Source organism: Coptis chinensis, chromosome 7, assembly GCF_015680905.1.
Source record: "Coptis chinensis isolate HL-2020 chromosome 7, ASM1568090v1, whole genome shotgun sequence".
NCBI lineage: Eukaryota > Viridiplantae > Streptophyta > Magnoliopsida > Ranunculales > Ranunculaceae > Coptis > Coptis chinensis.
This window is the reverse complement of record NC_141462.1, coordinates 60,260,072-60,278,467: the sequence shown is the minus strand read 5'-3', so window position 1 is coordinate 60,278,467 and position 18,396 is coordinate 60,260,072. Positions and strand designations below refer to the sequence as shown.

General features: G+C 44.6%; 3 protein-coding genes and 1 pseudogene across 5 annotated transcripts; all 4 read left to right on the top strand.

The window, feature by feature from the left end:
• Nucleotides 1–276: 276 nt before the first annotated feature.
• On the top strand, nucleotides 277–4,646 carry LOC147488213 (uncharacterized). The gene is made up of 3 exons (XM_086574306.1): nucleotides 277–330; nucleotides 1,642–1,700; nucleotides 3,770–4,646. Exons 1-3 carry the CDS (start codon nucleotides 277–279, stop codon nucleotides 4,644–4,646), a joined length of 990 nt encoding a protein of 329 aa, XP_086430432.1.
• LOC147488210 (uncharacterized) lies at nucleotides 2,089–17,945 on the top strand. Of its 3 annotated transcripts, none has more exons than XM_086572072.1 (3): nucleotides 2,089–2,435; nucleotides 16,439–16,919; nucleotides 17,036–17,945. In XM_086572072.1, exons 2-3 carry the CDS (start codon nucleotides 16,567–16,569, stop codon nucleotides 17,406–17,408), a joined length of 726 nt encoding a protein of 241 aa, XP_086428198.1. In that variant the 5' UTR covers nucleotides 2,089–2,435; nucleotides 16,439–16,566; the 3' UTR covers nucleotides 17,409–17,945. The 3 variants fall into 3 exon arrangements, with proteins under 3 accessions (XP_086428198.1, XP_086428197.1, XP_086428196.1); XM_086572071.1 differs by having other exon boundaries at nucleotides 15,837–16,919; XM_086572070.1 differs by lacking the exon at nucleotides 2,089–2,435 and having other exon boundaries at nucleotides 15,026–16,919.
• On the top strand, nucleotides 15,910–16,473 carry LOC147488212 (rust resistance kinase Lr10 pseudogene; annotated as a pseudogene).
• On the top strand, nucleotides 17,419–17,763 carry LOC147488211 (uncharacterized). The gene has a single exon (XM_086574305.1). The coding sequence runs from the start codon at nucleotides 17,419–17,421 to the stop codon at nucleotides 17,761–17,763; it is 345 nt and encodes a 114-aa protein (XP_086430431.1).
• Nucleotides 17,946–18,396: the final 451 nt, after the last annotated feature.

Here is an 18,396-nt window from a genome sequence, read left to right as displayed (position 1 = left end):
AAAGGTGGAGGGAATTTGATAGGCAGCTTGAACTAAAGCTAAGTTGAGTCTTTTGATGAAAAAAGAGCTAAGTCCATGTCTCCATTGACTCTTATCTTCAATAGTATCGCGCTCAGATTTAGAATCAGTAGCGGCGAAAAGATGACAAGGGACTCCTTCTACGACATAAGATAACTCCCAAGAAATATGAGGTCGTTCGGTGTTAGCAGAAGTGGAGGCAAAAGCATGGCTATCGAGTCTATCGCGGTATCGCCACTATCGACGCTAACATCAGAAATGGTGTCCTCACTTGCCATTGAAGGGGCTATAAGCAAAGAGGGGATGACAAAGGTATTCTTTTTTAGTATCGAAAATTTAATATATATAACACAACATTAATATAGTATTAGATTATCAGAAAATGCGATATATATGGTTGGCATATCGAAAATATCGAAATAACAATTTCCATATTGATATATCCGATAGTCATAACAGTACGAAGAAAAATACATGATTAAAGCATCTTAAGATAGTGTGATATACCATCATATAAGCACGAACATAAAAACATAGACAGATTTGGAAAATTTAAGTTCCAAAAACCAACTTTAAAACCCTCCAACTGTCGTTTCGTTTTCTTGCAAAATAAGTATATATCAATGCTGGTTCTAGATAATTTAACCCAGTGTAGGAAAAAATAAGCGTACCTGGATGAGTGCAAGAAAGAGTTTCTTCTTTGGAGAACAAGCTAGAATACGGGAAGAGTGAAAAGCGAAAAGACTTGGAGTTGTGAAGAAGCGTCTCTAAGAAGCTAGAGAAACGAAACGGTTGATTTTTTAATGTTTATATTCAAAGAAATGGATCAGGTGGTTATATGGGCCCAAATAAAACTGCTTCTCGAAAAATTGAAATTCGGAGCGAGATTTCAAGTTTTCGAGAGGAGGCTCTGTAGTGGGTAAATATCGCGCCCTCAAATATATAATATGATATTTCGAAACTTGAGATATCGACATAAAATTCAATATCTCGATATATTTCGGGGTGGTGTTTAAAATATTTGCAAGAATAAAGAAGGAAAAGAGGAAAGAAGACAAAGGACAGGTGTCAAAAGCGGATTGGGGCAAGGCTAATCAGGGATGACTATATGAAAACCAGATGAAGAAGAAATAGATTCATTCCATTCATTGTGGAAAAAACTAGAAAAACAGGAGAGAGAAAGAGAGAACCAGAGCGATTGTAAACTTTCTTTTCCTGAATCAATAAAAATCTTTAATTCAATTCCATTCAATCTATTATTCATATATCAACATTGTGTGATCCAATAGCATTCAAAAGAAAGGTGTTCTGGGCAATCACAATAATCACAGATTTTGATATTTTGGATATATTAACTATACCCTTTCATACATATCAACATGATACCAGAAGCAATTATTCAAGTGGTTTTCTCTTATAGGGTTTGGTATCTGCTTAAAATCGAATTCAGTTGTGTGATCTAGCGTGCAAAAGCTCATCTTTTGTGATGGTGGATCCTTGGGAAGTACTTAATACAATTACGTTTTTCTCCTTTTAATTTGCTAGCCAACAACTCATGTAGATGGTTGGCATGTAGTTCAGATGATGTGAATTCTAAATTTTGATTTGTGCCAACTTTCACAGAGTAACATCAAAATAGTAGATGAACTGGTACCAAACCAGATCAGTTCCACAAGAGTAAGGTGAGTGCTAATTCATTATTTACGTACCGAATGAAAACCAATTATCTTGGATAGCTATTCTTGAAACGGAAAGGTCGTGTTCTTATTCCTTCAGGGAATGCATTTCAAGAGGGCTTTCGGTGAAATATTTAACAATTGATGAAGTAATCAATTACATTAAACAACAATGTTTGTACTCGGATTCGCACGACAATTGATATTACAGAGATGTCATGGTTATCAACTTACATTTGTGACCAATTAATAGGCTTTTTCATCGTGAAGGTGTTTTTTTTTTTTGTTTCTCGATAAGGACCAATCTATTACGCAATAATTGAAAGTAAGAGTGTAAATAATGTTTTATGTAAGATTTGTTTTGATGCATCATTTGACAGATCCCCAGTACTAGGGGTAATAGCTAAAAACATAGTATTATAGTAACGTAACATACAGAGAGTATTGCACATGGGATCTAAATTTCAAACAAGCACGACAAGTTGTATTAAAGAAACAAGACTCCATATTAAAATGCAATATGTGAATCCGTTGACTTGGGCAGGGTAGTATAAATAACATCAACTTGTTCCAATTTTTATGATAAATGGAATGATCCATTTGAACTACCGGTTGCAATTGGATTGTGTAATCTTCAAAGTTTTGAAATACACTGGAAATTCTGTTTTAAACTGTTGGGTTGATTGAGCAGAAAACTTCATAAAGCGCACTGGAACTTAAACGTAAACTAGCTGATCCCAGGTATGTTAGTTTTTCAGTTTGTAATTATTTTCTAAAGTGACAGAGAGAAATCGTTTTTGTTTTTGTTTTGTCTTTGGTTTTTTCTATTGCATGTATACCATAATACCAACCTATTACAAATGTTGAACGCGGAATACTAGGACTTTCGAGTACTTATTAGAGCACCTGTAGACTACCAAAATTCACTGAAAACATTTTGGAGCATATGTAGTTTTAGGATAATATGCCAAAAAACCTATACTGGACTGTAGGGGAGTGATATCCTCATAAAGTTATCAGGCACGCGTGGAGCATAAACGAACTCAAGACATCGACCTCCAAGACCAACCTATGAGCAGCTCTTTTGTGAACACACATGTGCGCAGCATAAGCGAACTCAGGACATCGACCTCCAAGACCGATCTGTGAGCAGCTCCTTTCAGGTAGGTGGTACGAACAAAGATATCTCGGTACGAACGCATGGCCAGAGACAGAACGCCTCGGATAGGATCACCACCAGGGGTAATCATTACCAAAATCTTACTTGTACTTCCCACCACCGGAAAATAGGGGCGACCGCGCCAACTCCCAATCAGCACATGACTAATAATAAAACCAGCCCACCACTCATTCACGATCTCCACCATACACGTGTGCAAGAGACACACGTGTCCCCCGGATTGACATTTCCTTAAGCCTATAAATACCACCTATTTGAACTACGTCGGACCTGATTCCTCTCTCCCCGAAAAAAAGGAAAACCACAAGAGGATACGTAGGCAGCTCGCTCATCAGCGAACTCGGTCCATCCAGAAAATCTCAACCCTCTTATCTCTCCCTTCACAAATCTTTAGGAAAACCAAAACGCTCCTTTACATTGGCGCCGTCTGTGGTTTCGATTACTTGAGAAATCACGTTACCCTAACTCAAAAATTTGCAATTCTCAAGCCCACGAAGCATGGTCAGCCTCGAAGCTCAGGTTCAAAACCTTGCCGAACAACTGGTGTAACAAACGAAAGCATTTCCTTGCTCAGGCAAGAAAATGCTACTTTACGGGCCCAAGTCGACGCTTATCAACAGCAACCAGTCGGTAATGTTGCTGAAAACGGCATCAACGAGGTTAATCAGCAGATTAACGAATTGTCACATAGGATAGGCCAAAGTGCAGTAAGAAAAGACGCAATCCAAATTGTTCAAAAGATGCTCAAGACATACCACGCGTCCCCGTTCTGTGCTGACGTTCTAAGTAAATCCTCTCCTCAAGATTTTATCCAGCCGCGTTTCCCCATGTATAATGGCAGCACCTGTCCCGGTCAACATGTGGCTTGATACATTTAGAGTTTGGCCCTCTACAGTTTTTCTGAGTATGATCATCTTCACTGTCGATTATTTCCGGCCAGTCTCAAGGATGGCGCACTTGATTGGTTCTTCTCTCTCGAACCTGATTCTATTAAAACTTTTGAGCAGCTTACTAACCTATTTGCTAGCCAATACGTGCATAACAGACGTAAGAAGGAAGATCTTGATTCGCTATTCCAGTTATCATTCAGAGAAGACGAGACCATTCGCCAATTCTTAGGGCGGTTCAAGGCTGAGTTGTTGTGTATGGAAAGCGGACTGAAAGAGTCTTTTGCCACACTGGCATTTTCTAACGCCTGTCGAGTGCGTAATACCGACCTCTCCAGATCGCTCATGAAGGAACGCCCAGAAACGCTATCCGAACTGTACGCACGAGTTGACAAGTATATCAAGTTGCAAGAAAGTTTGCAGTCTAGTGGTTTAGCCGAGAACCAGGAGGTAGCAGCGATCTCTGATCATACCCCGCGTGCGTGCCAAGAAGATCCAGTCGGCACACCAAAGGCAAGAACCCAACAGGATAACAACAGAGAATTCGCTGTCCTGACACGCTCTCCTAGTTACATTCTAGACAAGATCCGGCGAGCCTCGTACTTCCACCCAGAGGTGAAGCAGCCAGTAGATCGACCTGACAAGCCATATTGCACCTTCCACAAAGCCAAATGTCATGAAACCAATGCGTGCTGGGGGCTTAAGCACTATCTTCAAGACCTTGTCGAAGCTGGTCACATTAAACAGTACACCAACATTTCTGACGGTGATTTGCGTCATAAGCTCATGGCTCGCCGAGTGCACAGCCGATCTCCACCTCGCCGAACGCAGTCGATCTCCACCTCGTCATCACCACCAAGACTTTCAAGGTCGCCCTCACAATAGAGGACGTCCCCAAGATCGTTCTCGTCACGAGCGAAGACAACACTCCTCCGATCGTGACAATGCCCGAACAATTCACATGATTACTTTCCTTGATGATTCAGTTACTTCATCCAGAGAGAAAAGACGTCGTGTTGGCGCTCTTCAAGAAGTATATCACTTTACTTCCTAAGCAGCACATGCTCCGCGTCGCTCAGGTCGCCATTCAGGAGATATCATTTTCACAGAGGCCGACCTCAACAAAGTCTGCCTTCCTCACAATGATGCACTAGTCGTCCACGTCAAGATCAGCGACTGGACAGTAAAGCGCGTCTTGGTCGACCCGGGGAGTTCCTGCGATGTTTTATTTTACCACACTCTCCAAGAAATGAGTTTACCCAAGTCAGTTCTAATAGACCCGATTGCCCCCCTTTATGGGTTCAATGGTTCCAAGGCCGACCCTGTTGGTGATATCATCCTTCCAGTATCAGTGGGATCTAAAGAGGACAAAGTCAGCTGCAATACGCGCTTCAGCGTCCTGGACATCCCGTCATCCTATAATGCCATCTTAGGACGACGATGGATCCACCAAATGCAAGCTGTACCTTCGACATTGCATCAAGTTCTCCGTTTCCCGGGCCCCAGAGGACTGATGGAGCTGAGAAGCAATCAACTGGAAGCATATCATTGTAACCAAATCTTGTCAACAAGAAAAACCGACAGATTCCACACAAGTAGCGAACCCATCAGTTATATCATGGCCAAAGACCTGGTTGCAGAGGTGAGAGCCAATGCACCAAAGCAGCACGCTGGGGGCTCCAGTAAGAAGAGGAAGTCGTCCACTTACACTCCAGAAGTCCATCCAGCCGTTGCCGCTCCATCAGAACGGATTCCCAAAGTCGCGTCAGTTGGTGTTAATACCGCAGTCACATCCCCGGAAGACCCCTTTACTATTGTTATCTCACCAGTCAGCATCCCAATGGATTCACAGCCATGTGTCGCACAACAAGTCTCCATGCCGACAGTCGGCTCCTCCCTTTGCTCTGTCCCGTCAACCACGGATACCGATTCGGTTGATTCGGGCCGTCGATGTACTCTCCCTCAAATCGCCGCGCGTTGCGGTGCCGCATACGAAGAAGCGTCACCACCCAGGCCAGCACCTCCACAGGTCGACAGAGAGCGGGTGAACTTAGGAACTGATAATGACCCCAAGTTTATATATGTAGGGGCTAACCTTGACCCTACACTCAAGGCCCAACTTGTAAACTTTCTGGCTATGAATAAAGATGTTTTCGCCTGGTCGTATATCGATGTGCCCGGTATAGACCCTAGTGTAGCATGTCATCGATTAAATATAAATCCTAATGCTAAACCCGGTTAAGCCCGGTAATCCTAAGCGGTTATCTCTGCGTTTTCAGAAAGCCATTAATGACGAAGTCGACAAACTCAAGCAAGTCGGTTTCATCAGAAAGGTGGAATACCCCAATTGGGTCGCTAACATCGTGGCGTTCCTCAAAAAGAATGGAACGATTAAGCTTTATCGTCGATTTCCGCGAATGTCAATCAAGAAACACCGAAAGATAGTTTTCCCCTACCACGCATTGACCGCCTTGTCGACCAGACTTGCGAGCATGAACTTCTTTTCTTTATGGATGCGTACAGCGGATACAATCAAATCCCACTCGCTGAGGAAGATCAAGAGAAGACCTCGTTCATTACCGAACAAGGAATTTATTGTTATAACGTCTTCCCGTTCGGCCTTAAGAACGCCGGAGCGACATATTAGCGTCTGGTAACTGACATGTTCTAGGACATGTTAGGAGAGACCATGGAGGTTTACATCGACGACATCGTCGTCAAGAGCAAAAAAGCAGTCGACCATATTACTCACCTTGAGCAAGCGTTCTCAGTTAAGCGCTTTTTCGAATGAAGTTGAACCCAGAGAAATGCCTCTTTGGAGCGTCCTCTGGTAAATTCCTCGGATATCAGGTGTCACAACGAGGGATCAAAGCGAATCCAGACCAAATCAGAGCGTTCTTAGACATGCCTGATCCACAGACAAAGAAGCAGATACAGAAGTTCTCAGGTATGGTCGCTGCACTTAATCGATTCATATCCAGGGCGTCTGACAAATGTCGTCCGTTCCTACAACTCCTCAAGAAAGGTGAGCCGTTCTCATGGACCGATCAATACCACCAAGCATTTGCCACTCTCAAAGAATACCTCACCACGCCTTCCGTCTTAGCCACACCAGTCGATGGAGACAGGGCTATACTGGCAAGATATCGATTTTGCCCCGGCTTCGGTTCTCTTCAAAGAGGAGAACAATTCCGAAAAGCCGATCTACTTCACAAGTAAGACGCTCACGCCAGCTGAGAAAAATTATTCTTTCCTTGAACGAGCCGTACTTGCTTTCTTTGTATTCGATTCGCCCGAGAAAAATTCAGGCCGTACTTTCAAGCACATCCGATCAGCGTACTGACCGACCTCCCATTGAAGAAACTTCTCCACAAAGAAAACAAGACTACTCGCATGGCCATATGGGCCGAGGAGCTCGGTGAACACCACATGGAGTTTGTACCTCGCACCTCTCAGAAAGGTCAAGTCGTAGCTGATTTCCTCGCCGATTTCCCTATTCAGGACGCACACTGGGAACCAAAGATGGAGATTGCTGTTGACAAAGAGCACGTCAAATCACTCTGGTCTCTCTTTGTAGATGGATCTAGCAACCCCGGAGGGAGTGGTATCGGAGTCGTCTTAGTGTCTCCCGAAGGACTTATGGTCGAAAAATCAGTTCGACTCGACTTCACATCTTCCAATAACGAATCTGAATCTGGCGATCATGGGCCTTCATTATGGCGCTTCTGACTCGGTGTCGCGAGAGCTTCAAGTCTTTAGTGACTCGCAACTGGTCGTTCGCCAAATTGCTAAGGAGTACACTACTTAAGAAGGTAACCTTTCGAAGTATCTTCAGGTCGTTCATCATTTGTTGCCTTCTTTTCAGAAATCTACCATTCACTATTTTTTGCGTGATGAGAACCGTCACGCAGACAGCTTAGCTTACCTAGCCACTCAAACACCGAGTTGCGTTCTACGACAACTCCTTATTGAGGTGGTCGACCGACTTGCATATCAGGTCGAGCATGCCCTACCTATAGCCGATCTGATCCCTTTCTCCGAAGATCAGTTGCGCCAGACCTGGATGCAGCCCATCATGTACTAAATCCATCAGGGCACGCTCCCTGTAGAGCGTGCCAAAGCTAGACAGACCCAATATCAAGCACGTCGTTATTGCGTATTGCACAATAAGTTGTTTAGAAAATCTGCTGGTGGACCGCACTTGCGGTGTATTACTCCAGAGCAGGGACAATTAATATTTGCCGAAATCCATGAGGGAGAATGTGGAAACCATGCCGGAGGTCGTTCTTTAGCCCACAAGGCAATTTCCCAAGGCTACTTCTGGCCCCGTATGCAGACCGATGCCAAAGCGTACGTTCTCAAGTGCTTAAAATGTCAAACATTTGGCCACAACATTATTCAGCCCGCACGCAAGCTGATCAATATAGCAAGCCCATGGCCATTTCATATGTGGGGCATGGACATTATGGGACCATTCGTCCCCCATAAAAGCACTGGTTTTCGGTTCGTCTTAGCGGCAACCGACTATTTCACTAAGTGGGTCGAGGCCCTTTAGCACATGTCAAAGAATTGCATGTCCGCAATTTCATCTGGACTCGTATCATCACCAGATTTGGGTTGCCACATACACTTGTAATGGACAATGGCCCCCAATTCAAAGGCAGAACCGTTAAAGAATTTCTAGCGAAGTGGAAGATAGTTCATGCATTTTCTACTCCACAGTACGCTCAGAGTAATGGTCAAGCGGAAGCCAGCAACAAGGCCATCTTAGAAAATTTGAAGAAAAAGATTGAAAAGAACAAAAGCCAATGGCCGAACTAGTTGGAGAACATCTTGTGGGCTCATCGCACCACAGCTCGGTCTAGTACCGGCGAATCTCCATTCTCCTTGTGTTATGGCACAGAAGCTGTCATTCCCACCGAGCTGACAGTCACTACGACTCGATCCGAGCTCGTTGAAACCGGACACAATGATTCTGTCTTAGCACGAGAGGTCGATTTGCTCGAAGAACGGCATGACTTAGCCACCATCAGAGTCGCATCTTATCAACAAACGCTGAAGAACTCCTACAATAAACGAGTGCATCCTCGATCATTCCAGCCTGGCGATCTGGTGCTCAAAAAGACGCAAGACGATTCCAAACTAGCCCCTAATTGGGAAGGTCCGTACATAGTAGAACGTGTTGTGGGTAACGGAGCGTACTGGATAAAAACTCAAGAAGGGAAATTGTTACCTCGCCCATGGAATACTTATCTGCTGAAACGATTTTATCAATAAAACCTTTGTTGTTGTATATTCTGTTTTTTTTTTTAAGCACTATAAGTTTCAGCTTGATTTTTTATGTTACCTAGTATAAGCTATTCCATTTATCGGCATCCGTCGCCCTCCAACATCCGGCACCGCGACCGTTCTACTTCCCGCTCTCACGCTTAACGCCATATACGGCTCTCATAAACGAGAACACTCTCCGCGAGTAGACAGCTCTCCGGAGCTCACATGCTACATAGCCTCTCCAATTCTTGTCACGTCGAGAACCTATATTTCTAGGATCGACTAAACGAGAACGCTCTCCGCGACTCTCCGGAGCTCACAGACTACATAGCCTCTCCAATTCTTGTCACGTCGAGGACCTATATTTCTAGGATCGACTAAACGAGAACGCTCTCCGTGAAAGCGACGACTCTCCGGAGCTCACGCGGGCTACATAGCCTCTCCAGTTCTTGTCACGCGTCGAGGACCTATATTTCTAGGATCGACTAAACGCGAACGCTCTCCCACGAAAGCGTGACTCTCCGAGCTCACAGGCTACATAGCCTCTCCAATTCTTGTCACGTCGAGGACCTATATTTCTAGGATAGACTAAACGAGAACGCTCTCCACGAAAGCGGTGCATTTCTCCGGAGCTCCACGGGGCTACATAGCCTCCAATTCTTGTCACGCCGAGGACCTATATTTCTAGGATCGACTAAACGAACGCTCCGCGGAGCGCGACTCTCCGGAGCTCACAGGCTACATAGCCTCTCCAACTCTTGTCACGTCGAGGACCTATATTTCTAGGATCGACTAAACGAAAACGCTCTCTGGAGCTCACAGGCTACATAGCCTCTCCAATTCCTGTCATGTCGAGGACCTATATTTCTAGGGTCGACTACACGGCAGGATGCATATTTCTAGAATCATAAGCAGAACGCTAGTTACATACAAGTACACGGCAACATGCATGCGGAACATAACTAATAACATTATATGACCATTCGTCACAACAACTACATCCACCGATCTGCTGGGATTACCCAGAAAATCCAGATCGGTGTTCATTACAAAAATTAACAAAGTATCGAACTGCCACTTTCGTGGAAACCAGTTCTCTGAATAAAAAAGGCGAACTACTCAGGCAAGCCTGAAGACACAGCTCTATTGTTAACTCTCATATAAGAGAGGAAAATGTAAACAGCACTTACAATTTCTGGCTGACAAAGACAAAAGTAGATCGCATCATCAAATCTCAGTGACGACATGCTTATCTTCTGGTGTCGCGCTAGTCGAAGCAGTGTGCCGGGCAGATCTCAACATCACACGCATCCCCTGCCCTTGTTCATCGCATACAGTAGCTTTCTTCAAGGTGTCATACTTCTCGTCCAGAGCAGCGTAGGCGATACAGGCTTCGGTGTACGCCTTCTTGGCTTTGCGTGCCACCTTCTGACATTTCTTAGCATAAGCAGTCACCACAGCTAATTCCCTTTCTAGCTCCGTCACGTCAGTCACTAACACAGCATTCTCAGCCATAACGTTCTGGTACTTGGTAGTCATCACTTCCAGCTTTCTCTTATCAGCCCCCCACGCAGCTCGCATACACCCTAGCTCGACGTGAGGGTCATCATCAGTCTCGGTGTTTTGGACAACTTCTTTCAACTTATCATATCCTGCAAGAAACTGCACGAACAAAGTCAAAGAATCAGTTTGCCTTGGTAACCGACATAACAACCTAGTGTGCCTTGAACTTACCAAACAAGCGGCTATATCCATCGTCCCCAGCAACGTCTCCATGTCCTCATCTTTCACCTCTGCCTTATCACTATCCAGTACGATCCCTTCGAACGCCGGTCGCTATGGGCCGAAAGTGGAAGCTACTGATCTGGCGTTTCATCATCACGCTTCTTCCCGTCTTCCCCATGTAGTAGAATTCGCTCCCCACATCACCACATCACCACAGGGATGAACTCTCACCGGCGGGCGACCTTTTGCCTCAGTCACTCCTTTCCAGTAGCGTGGATTTATCGATTAAAGCCTACCCCCGCTCGCGGCGACCTAAACACAATGCCGCCAGCTAGACGTCCAGCCCTCCTAGGTCGTTTATGACCCTTCACCTCTACAGCAGCAGCTTTCCTCTTCCCGCGATAACCATACACGTGAGGTTCAAACTCCATCCTCTCCATTATTAGAGGAGACGTTTCTCTCATGCTTTCTTCTCCCCTCATGAATGGACGACACCTTGCCATGATAAAACCTAGCAAGCAAAGGTACTGTCACATGAGCTACAGTTTTATTCCAAACTCTTATCGACGAAATAACACTCTCAGAGGAGAATGAACGTACCTGAACGAGCAGCAACGACGGTGATGCATAGCAAAAGAGCAAAGCGAGAAGACAAACTTAAGCTTAGGCAAGAAGACGAGCAAATACTTTGTTGGTATTCGATGATCAGTTTTATTCAATAGGAAACGTCTTTTCCTAAGCGCCTCATAATTACCCTAAGACGCCAACCGCCATCTGCCCGCCATCATTATGTTCCTTGAACCGCTCGTCTCCCTACATGTGTCACGCACGCGAGGGAACACTGCTCTTAGCGGCACTAAACACAACACGATTCGACCTACTTCATGAACCAGAGTCCAGCGACCTGGTGGCCTCGTTACGAGCAACACCTCACAGCTGCAAGCAATTTAACAACAAGACGCTTATGCAAGTTTACCAGTCATGGGCAGGGAAGTGGTCACTGCAATGCACCCGCCATGCTTTGTTATACGCAGACACAACTATGGTCAAGCAAGCGATTCATACAAAATAGGGGAACAAACAACAAGCATGGCATACACGCAAACAACGACCTGTCCTAGCAAGTTGGAACCATAGTAAGTTAGCCGGGTTGCTGAGACTACTCAGGAAATCCAACCCGACTAAACAATATTCGTCCTCACAGGAGTACCCCAAAACAGAACGGGGTACCAGATCACTCACAGTGCTGGCACATACAAATAAAAAGATGAACTACCTAGGTTACCCCAGGAAACCAGCTCTATTGTATCACAGCTTATAAGCTGACAGCATTACATAACAAACTTACAACTCGCCATCTCTGGGCTCGACAATTAGTTCTCCAGGCATGAGCGATTCATCAATCTCAGCATCCCTCCCAGTCACCATAACAGATACTCCATCCAAGTCTAAACTCATCAAAGACATCGACGCTTGGCGAAGATCGGGGTTCGGTAATAGCGCAATCTCGGCATGACCTCGGGCGGCGGCGGAGTGCCACTAATTACTCCCGGCACTTGTTCTACTCCGATGTGCGATGTACAGCGTGCATGATCTGTCTTCAAAGCGTTGTAGTCCGCCTCTAGTTCAACGAAGTCTGCATCCAGAACGTCATAGGCTTTGGTAGCGTCTGAAAGCAACCTTCTTGTAGTGTAAAGGCATACTTTCGTTTCACCTACCAATTTCCACGATTACGTTTGCCAAGACGTTCTTCAGCTCCACAGTAGTTTTTTGCCTCGGATCTTCCGCTTTGTTTCTTTCAGCATCTTGGCGGACTTCGGTAGCTTTGATGAGCTTTCTTCAGATCTTCCAGTTCCTCGCGTTCCATCTTCGAGGCCTCCTGGACATTTTTCAGCTCATCAGACAGCTTCACCACCGCTTCTCTATCTGCTTCCGCGAACTGGGCAATCTCTTTCAATTTCTGAACCCACTTACTAGCTGCAAAACACACGCGATGGTTAATAGACCGCGAAATAACGGCGTATATCGTAAACGATTACATCAAACGAAGATAGACACGCGTACCAAACATTGCGCAATTTCCATTCGTCTCAAGTTATCAGCCAGCCCTTTCTCATCCAGCTCCTTGCGGTTGCCATCCAGAGCTATCTGTTCTAATAGGCAACCCGATATCTTACTCGATCTGAAGCTACAATCACTCCGCTTCACAGTTCGTTGCGCCCCATGCTCGTCCAGGAACACAAACTGTCCCTCTAGCTCGTCAGCAACCACAATAGCCTTTCCACTCGCCTTACGCGGAGCTTTCGCTTTCGCCACCGGACTGGGTTCACGCCCCCGTCGAGGCGCACTAGACCCCGCCCCAAAAGTGGCCAAGTCCATGACCTGCTCAGGTCGCGCTCCACTCCGGCGAGAAACAATAACTCCAGCCAGGCCACCATCAGAACCGCCCCCTGCGCTGGAACTTTCCCCAAGAGCGTGCCACGCTACTTTCGTAACTCGGACAGCATCTTGCTCAGAGGCATCGCGCGGCCTCTTCTCCGACCTGCTCCTTGCTCGAGGGTTGAAAACCACCGTTTCCAACTCCACAGGAGCATCGATCGAACCCCCTTCAGGGCGGAAGCTCGATCCTCCTGCCCCTGAGGCACCACCTCTAGCAGGTCGACTCGCACCGCCATGCGCCCGTTGCCTCTCTTCTCGTGTTACTAAGTCACTCGTTCGCGTCTCCATCACCTCTTCCCTTGTCTGACCTCGAGCTCGATCTATTTGCGCCTTCCTTTTTTCCCGGATCGCAGGCCCACCCTTCTCCACAAAGAAATGTGCAACTTCAGGCAACTTCGCTTGTTTTTCTTCCAAGTCAGCCGCGCGAACCTCTCTATCTCCCCACGATCAGTTCGCTTCTTCACAGAAAACTCTGCAGCTAAAGCCACACAAAGGCCTGTTAGAACAACTATCAGTCGTTAAGTAAAGCAACAACAGAAAAATATTCCTACCCACCGGATATGTTACAAATCCTAGTTTGCAATCTACACCCGTTCACACAGTAGTTGCCAACTAGCAATAACGGCCTCTTTGTCCAGGCCTCATTGCTTACACCATCGATCCGCGCGTAACGCGGCGTCGTCATGGTTTGCAAGCTAAAGTTCAAATTCCCAGATCGCCTTACCACATAGTGCTCCACTATGTCGAATACCCCTATGTCGTATTCCCCACTCGCATTCAACAGATCAAACACCTTAAACAATCGCCAGGTGTTACCAACGAACTGACAAGGAGACTTCCAGCAATGGGCCAAGAAGTCACATACCGGTTCGAGAATGGTATTTGCATATCGCGCTCTCACCGGCCCCTCACAGATTATTATTCCACCATTCGGGTTGGTTGTACTCCTCACTACTTAACATTTTCACTCAACCGTGGTTCAGATATCTCCGTGTCGGGACATTAATCCCATACGCTGCCCTTCGGTTCGGGAACGAAGTCCGCAGAGACGACGGTTTACACTTCTAAGGGGCACATCACTTGATGACGACATCTCCCTCGACGACGGCGTCTTCGCCACGCCACCTTCTGACCTAGATCGGGTATTACCCTCGTCTACCCTAGCTTCCTCATCCAACTCAGCCTCAATGCCAGCACTTACTGCTTCTTCGTCCTCATACTCTCCGCAACTTAATGATATCTCCCGAACTTCCTCTGATCGAGTATCATCAGAATCAGACATTCTAACGAGTCTTTTTTATCAATTACTCAAGCGTAAACCCTACAACCTTACAATGACCTACGTATTTAACAAATCGCACTTCAACGAGAGGAATACAAAGTGAAAATGGAAAGATAACAGCAGCAGAAACACTCACCTGAGGAACCCTAGCTTGCGTTTTTGCAGAAGAAGCAAACACAAAATACCTTTTTTGATTCTCCCAAATTTGATTTTGTATAAACCGCCCATTCAGTTACCAAGAAGTTATGATTACAGCCTATGCTCTAGCCCGCACACGTGTTCCAAGATACTGTCTTTTCAGCAGTTCCGTATAACGCGCTGACACGTTTCTTCCTCAACTGCTACGATTCTGTCACATGCAAATCACGCCACAACTTCCCTTTCCCGCCAAATTGTCAGGCCACATGATTCAAAAGTTGCGCCATCCCAGTCGGATCGTCCACCACAGATCGCTCATGTTCCACACGATCTTCCATTTTTCTCAGCAGAACGTTTCCCGTGACAAAACACTCTGGCGAGGGGGGTCGTGGTAGGGGAGTGATATCCTCATAAAGTTATCAGGCACGCGTGGAGCATAAGCGAACTCAAGACATCGACCTCCAAGACCGACCTGTGAGCAGCTCCCTTGTGAACACACATGTGCGCAGCATAAGCGAACTCAGGACATCGACGTCCAAGACCGATCTGTGAGCAGCTCCTTTCAGGTAGGTGGTACGAACAAAGATGTCTCGGTACGAACGCATGGCCAGAGACAGAACGCCTCGGATAGGATCACCACCAGGGGTAATTATTACCAAAATTTTACTTGTACTTCCCACCACCGGGAAATAGGGGCGACCGCGCCAACTCCCAATCAGCACATGACTAATAATAAAACCAGCCCAACACTCATTCACGATCTCCACCATACACGTGTGCAAGAGACACACGTGTCCCCCGGATTGACATTTCCTTAAGCCTATAAATACCACCTATTTGAACTACGTCGAACCTGATTCCTCTCTCCCCGGAAAAAAGGAAAACCACAAGAGGATACGTAGGCAGCTCGCTCATCAGCGAACTCGGTCCATCCAGAAAATCTCAACCCTCTTCTCTCTCCCTTCACAAATCTTTAGGAAAACCAAAACTTTCCTTTACATGGACGACTCATAATTCCTAGAATTTTTATTCTGTTGCTCATCCATCAATCATCATCCATGAGTTCTTTGAATGAAACACCTCCCCAGATTAACTGGTTGTTTAGTGCAGGATGAGCTTTCAATTTATTGGAGAACTGATATATCTATCAATGTCTTCTTTCTATTCTTTAATCTGTATAGAGATTTATGTCCAGCTCATTGTCATTTTTTCTTTTCCAGAAGTTGTCGTTATCACTCTTTGTTCCATACTCTACATGGTTGGACTACTACCTAAATATTCTGAGATAAAATGATGGAACACGATGACAGCTCACAACCAATCGAAGAGTTCTTGTATGAACTAACGAATGAGAAACCACGATCATTTTCACATGATGAACTCAAGAGATTTGCATCAGATCTCAAGAAGAATGTTGGTGCTGGTGGGTTTGGAGACGTCTACAAAGGGAAATTGTCTAATGGTGTCAAAATTGCCGTGAAGGTACTGAAGGACAACACAAAGGAAATTATGAGGAAGCAATTCATGGCTGAAGTGGGCACCATGGGCAAAAGGTCCCATCGAAACTTGATCAGACTATATGGGTATTGCTTTAATAACAACATGAAAGCACTTGTTTACGAGTACGTGAAAAACGGATCATTCGATAAGATTTTGTTTAAGAATCACCTTGCAATAAAATGGGAGAAGTTGTATGAGATTGCAATTCAGATAGCAAATGGGCTCTCTTTTCTGCATGAGCATTGTGAACCACCAATAATTCACTACGACGTAAAGCCTGATAATGTACTTATTGACTCAAATCTTTCTCCTAAAATTATAGATTTTGGAATGGCAAGGAATTCAGGTCAGGTCTAACAGTCAGGATACAGAGGGACTAGCGGCTATGCAGCTCCGGAGGTGGGTAAAGGACGACAAGTAACATACAAAAGTGATATTTATAGCTTTGGAATGATGTTATTTGAAATTTTGAGGAAGAAAAGGAATTCTGAGGTGCCGGGTTGGTTTCCTGGAGAGGTTGGGGAAAGAGTTGAGAAAGACGAACTAGAGGAAATTATTTTGATGTGTGGCATTGAGAAAAAGAATGAAGCGAAAGCAGAGAAATTATGTGTAGTTGCATTATGGTGTACTCAACAAAAGTTTCACGAAAGAAAAGACATGAGCAGTGTGGTGAAGATGCTCCAGGGTGAAATTCCACTTGAAAAGCCACCCAATCCGTTTCCGTTTTACGACTCCTCACCTGAAAGTAGCATGTTTGGCGGTCATCGTCAGCTCCCAAAATTCTCTCCTGCCTTTACTAAAGGGTATGTTTCAGTATCATCCATGTGTGTGTGTGTGTGTTTTTTTTTTCTGAAGTTAGAATGAATATGGTATAGTGTAGTACAACTGAGAGTAACCTAATTAGCTATTCTGTTTTCAGCCGGCCTGAGGAAAGTGCTCTCGAGAGAGCTGAGGTTTCAACCCACCAAAAATCTGGTTCAAGTTCTACACCAAGGACAGCTTCCAAGAGCACTCCTATTGATCTGAAAAGAAAGAGTCTCAAATTTGGTTTGAGTAACACCAGTCCAGAGGAAAATGCATTATTACCCAAAGAGCGCAACAAAGATTATAAGGATTCTGATTCTTCAAAACCGCGAAGTTTATTGGTTGATGGGATTCCGAAGGTGCAAGAACGGCATACGAATAGGAAGCCAAATGAAACAGAGACCAGAAGCAGTGAAGGAAGCTCATCGATTCAAAGAGAGCTGAATGAACATTTCAAAGAAGAAATATGTTTCTCTAAAAACAAGTGAAGCGGAATCTATGCTCGAATTGTACGAAAGAAGGTGCCCTCCTGGAGGCAAAAATTCTGTTATTGTTTACAAAACTTCTGGGGGAAATAAAAAGGCCATTGAAGATTTTAACGAGATTGTGTTTAAGTTTCATTTAGAACAAATTGAGTTTACTGTCCGAGACATTTATGAGGACCTGCGCTTTAGGAATGAATTGGCGAAGGTACTGGGAAAGAAGGATGTGAAGGCTCCTGTTGTGTCTGTGAAAGGAAGGTTGATAGGTGGACTTGATGAAGTGGAAAAGCTGTCATATGAGGAATTGGCCATTTTGTTCCACGGGATTCCGAAGAAGTACAAAGAAGAATCTGATGATTAGTTGGGTTTAACTTTATTTCATTAGAGTTACTTTGATTAATGTTTGTTCTGCGGTTGTACTCCATTTGTAATAATATGTCGATTGTCAGGTTTCTTGTATGAACTATGAAGTACATTTTTCTTTTCAGAAACTCTCTCATGTTTACTGTTGTCAAAGTGCAGATGTAACATAGTTAATTTGAAGCAAGGCCCAAAATATCGAATTCGGTGTATACAAAAACCGATATATATCAAATATATCGGAAATATCGGAGATATCTCTTTTTTGTTGACCAAGCACAATTTTGTTTTGAATGTCGATATATCAAAAATATCGTCGATTATATCAAAAATATCGTCAATATATCCGTCAAAGTCAACAATATTTGGTCAAAGTCAATAATATCGGCCAAAGCCAATAATTTATATTGGATATATCGTACATATCAGTCGATATATATCGTTATATAAAAAATTTCGATATATATCAAGAAAAAAAAGAATTCAATATTCGGTGGATATATATCGAATATATTTATATTGATATACCAAAAAAATGATATATATCGGATATATGGGCGATATTTTGGGCCTTGATTTGAAGTACATTTTTCTTTTCAGAAACGAAAAACGACTAAAAAAAAGTATCAAACTT

Bases quoted from the DNA above. Each gene is read 5' to 3' on its own strand.
- LOC147488213 (XM_086574306.1), top strand. From the start codon at position 277: ATGGTGTCCTCACTTGCCATTGAAGGGGCTATAAGCAAAGAGGGGATG. The intron at 331-1,641 runs GTATTCTTTTTT...CAACTTTCACAG, and splicing joins GCAAAGAGGGGATGACAAAG to AGTAACATCAAAATAGTAGA. The intron at 1,701-3,769 runs GTGAGTGCTAAT...GGCCCTCTACAG, and splicing joins ATCAGTTCCACAAGAGTAAG to TTTTTCTGAGTATGATCATC.
- LOC147488211 (XM_086574305.1), top strand. From the start codon at position 17,419: ATGCTCGAATTGTACGAAAGAAGGTGCCCTCCTGGAGGCAAAAATTCT.
- LOC147488210 (XM_086572072.1), top strand. From the start codon at position 16,567: ATGATGTTATTTGAAATTTTGAGGAAGAAAAGGAATTCTGAGGTGCCG. The intron at 16,920-17,035 runs GTATGTTTCAGT...TTCTGTTTTCAG, and splicing joins TCTCCTGCCTTTACTAAAGG to CCGGCCTGAGGAAAGTGCTC.